The 3,831-nt window shown below is 44.2% G+C and overlaps 1 protein-coding gene across 1 annotated transcript in view; it reads left to right on the forward strand.

The window, feature by feature from the left end:
- Window positions 1–2,519: 2,519 nt before the first annotated feature.
- LOC116067087 overlaps window positions 2,520–3,831 on the forward strand; it is a 115,745-nt gene continuing 114,433 nt past the window's right edge. The window contains exon 1 of the mRNA XM_035993695.1: window positions 2,520–2,619. Coding sequence (XP_035849588.1) covers window positions 2,520–2,619 — 100 coding nt within the window. The remainder of the gene's footprint in view (window positions 2,620–3,831) is intronic.

Below are 3,831 nucleotides of genomic sequence, written 5' to 3' on the forward strand. Positions count from 1 at the left end.
TGAAGATGGTGTCGAAACTGTTTGAAAATCGCCCATCTACATATCCACTGTTAGAAGCCGTCCCGGTCCCTTGATCCAGGTTGCTGCTCAAAAGCAAAGCAAAGTGACAATCTCTCCAAAACTCTCAGTCCACTTGGTTCTCGTCGCTCCTCGTGGCGGAAGCTCTGGCCGTGCATTGGAAGAAACAACGCTGTGATGACATTCTGACGGGAGTTTGCGCCACTTTTTCATCTACTCCACAATCTGATGTGTTCCGTCAGATCTCCTTTCCCTCAGGAATTCACCCCAGCGATGGGGAAGTTGGACCAATTCTCACCACTGCCCATTTATCATAACATGCGCAGAGTTTCTCGCCATCTCTGGGAGGTATGAATCCTCGCTCCGGTTCCTCTCCCATGGTCAACGAAGCCTCTGTCTGAGAGATGGTCTTCAATTTAACAGCAGGGGTGGTGAGAACCTTAAAGAGCATTCCTGATTGGCAGCCGGACTCATCTTCTCCTTGCCCAGCAGGTGTCACCATATTGAGGGCTCCGCTCAACATTCTCTACCCAAGGAGCCCTACTCCGCTCTGCACGCTCGCCAGTCTTCGACCAATATCACACCTATCTGGATGACCAAAAACGTCAAAAACTAACAAGATGATGGGCCGACTGCTCAGCAAGAGGAAGGGTGTAACTGGATGAGATGCTGAATACGGCCAAAACGAAGAGGATGGTCGGAGGACATAAGGGTTCCTCCCTGAAAATCTGCTGCAGATAGCACTGCAGAGAAAGCTGAATGCCGGTTGGAAAACGCAGCTTCACTTCCTCAAAGTCAAATGCGTCTTCGCAGAGCTGCAAAAGAAAAACAAAAAGTCTGGGGCTGTAGAAAAACAGCTAAACGAAAGCTGAAGGAGCTCAAAGACCACTCCTCATAGGTCCTTAATGTACTATGGCCTTAACGTATAACCTGTCCTGTTGTTTAGTGCCATGCTAGCAGGCAGCTAGCGAGCATTATAACGGTTTTACAAAGTGACCACGTTTGTCTCTGAGTAAGGCTGGACTACAATAGAGCTGTTGGAGCAGTTTGTGAACAGTGTTTTTCTGTTGGAGATGGGTAAGTCTCTCCCTTTGGTGTGGACTTTGGCCGTTTTTCACTTTGTCAACCTAATATTATAATGTGCGCCACAAAGGATAGATACATCCATAAAGGAAAGGGAAAGCCAAACAGCATAATAATAGCCACTTAAGCCTCATCTTGTTTAGTGTTCAGTATTTTAGTGTATGTTTTTTCTTTGTTTGTTTTTTTGTGTCTTTTTTTTCAGTAGTGGATAGTCCACTAAGTCAACTTTCTAAGTTGATCTGTTTACATTTACACATCTTGCATGGAGTTCATCTATGTTACAATTAATTAAATATCCTTGATGTTATAGACCATATCTCAAATGCCCCTTTTCGGCCCTAATCTTTATAAACGCACATTTAGTCACTCTTTTTGCCATTCATACTTTTGCATCTTTTGTGTGAATTCCTTCTGTGTGTTTGACAACTCAAGTTTTTTTGATTGCACATACTATGTTAAAATAAAACCGTCCAATAAGGCCTGAATCTCTGACTGTCTACCTCCAGACGACTGTTTTGCATTTTTTATATTTTCAATAACTAATTGAAAGTGACCTGTCGATTGATTTTTGTTTTCTGGAATACTTGTCTTTTTACAATTGGACGTCCGCGTCCGCCGTTAGCAATAGCAAGCACTAGCTCTCACTCGCTAGACCACATCATGCGGTGGGAAGAATAGAAGTAGGGGAGAGGCGGGGGCAGACACGCTTGGTCCTAACGTGACCCGAGAGATGTCAAATCCCTGGTGTCGTGTGGATTTTGGGTGGGCCGTGTAAAGGTCCGGACATCTTGTGGAGTGCCGGTCGTTGCGGGGGGGGGGTGGGGGGCGCGACGATCAACCCCCGCAGTGATCTGTTCTGTATGTGCATTTACGCAAGATCAGCAGTAATGTCTACTGATTGTGTGTCACAGGGTTGGTCAGGTTCAACTGGGTCGAAACAGCACTACCACGAACTACTAATAATTTATGGACTCTCATAGGGTAGGGGATACGCGAAGAATGGGCCTGTGATCGCAGTCGTGAGGACTAGTAGGGGAGGGTGCTGGGGACGGCAAGGACAGCCTGTGTGCAAAGTATAAGTTTGACCTGAAGCGGGGATGTGGGGTGAAGTGTGTGTTGGCTTGGGGACATAAGTTGCCTGGGACCTTGGGTCAGAAGTGGGTCCGAACCCGGATAGTACATGGGATCTCCGGCTGTCGTGTGGTGCTAATGTGCAATTCATTGTAGGCACTCTATTTTACACCTGCGCGTGTGACACTCCATAACACCTACACGTGCAAGCACTCCGACAGGGCGATCGGCCCGAACGTACTCCACAAATTCATCAGGTCAGCTCCGCGCGAAGACATCCCATTTCACAACGTGCCATTGTTCACCACCACTATGAGCGGGAGGTGCAAGACAGTAACACAGCCGGCATGTATCGCACTGACACCCATCACCACAATGGGTACATTGACTACGCATACAATCGGGGGGGGGGGGAGGAGGCGACGTCGCAGGGACACAACAACACGGGCACACACACACACACACACACACACACACAGACACACACACACACAAATAGCGAACACACACGCAAACACAACACAACACACCCACAGGCACACATCCACTGCAACACAGAAACCCATACACACACACACCACACGCATAGCAGACACACCACACACACCAATACCACACCAAACACATAACACACACACACACAGCACACATGCACACACCCACATATACCACCACATACACTATACACACACAGACCATACGCACACACAGACACACACACACAGACACACTGACACACACACACACACCACACACACACACACACACACACACACTACACCACACACAGCACATATATACACACACTGAGGTACATCAATCAATGTGTCCCTGAAGTAAACACTTAACCCATACTTGCTCCAAAGGTGTGTTACCACTGACATATATGCTATTGGAAGTTGATTCCTTTTTTTCCTCTTTTTTCCTCTCCTTTTATCTTTCCTCTCTTTTTCCTCTCTCTCTCTCTTTCTGCTTGTTTGTTCTATGCAATGGATATGGCTGATAATAAGTCTTCTTAGTCAATTCATTGAAACATCCACTTTTGACAGTATTACGGTTTAGCTTCCAGCTTTTCTAAAATGTATTTTAGCTCTTAACTTATGTGCAGTTCAACTTCCAACTTACAAGTTTTTCAGCAGTTTAGAACAAACAATTTGTTCCATATTTCTGCATTTTCATCAATGTTTCTCACAGCATTTGTAAGTTTTCCATACTGATTCATAATTTCAGATTAAATATTATATAACATATAAATTACTTTATACATTAGTGGTGTGATTCAACTTTTTAATGAAATTCATACTCATTCTACCAATTTCCACTTTTTCAACTATTCTCACTACTTCACCTTCTTCTTACTGATTTAAGCTATTCAACTAGTTTAGCTTTAACAATTCAGCTATTCAGCATTCCCACGCATTTTCCGCAGGAAATGCATTTTCTAGTGTTTATTAATAGTGTTCAGCAGCATTCCCACTATTAATATCCTGTTCTTTATTTAATATTATTCCGTACGTTTTTTGGCTCTCTGTAACTTCTGCATACGTTCAGCTATTAAAACCATTCAACTTTTAAAATGTTCAGCTCTTTCAGCTAATGATGGGACTTCTTCAACTTCTTTTCTACTATTTATACTTTTTAAAATATTCAGCTTTTTAT

Source organism: Sander lucioperca, chromosome 17, assembly GCF_008315115.2.
Source record: "Sander lucioperca isolate FBNREF2018 chromosome 17, SLUC_FBN_1.2, whole genome shotgun sequence".
NCBI classification, from domain to species: Eukaryota; Metazoa; Chordata; class Actinopteri; order Perciformes; family Percidae; genus Sander; species Sander lucioperca.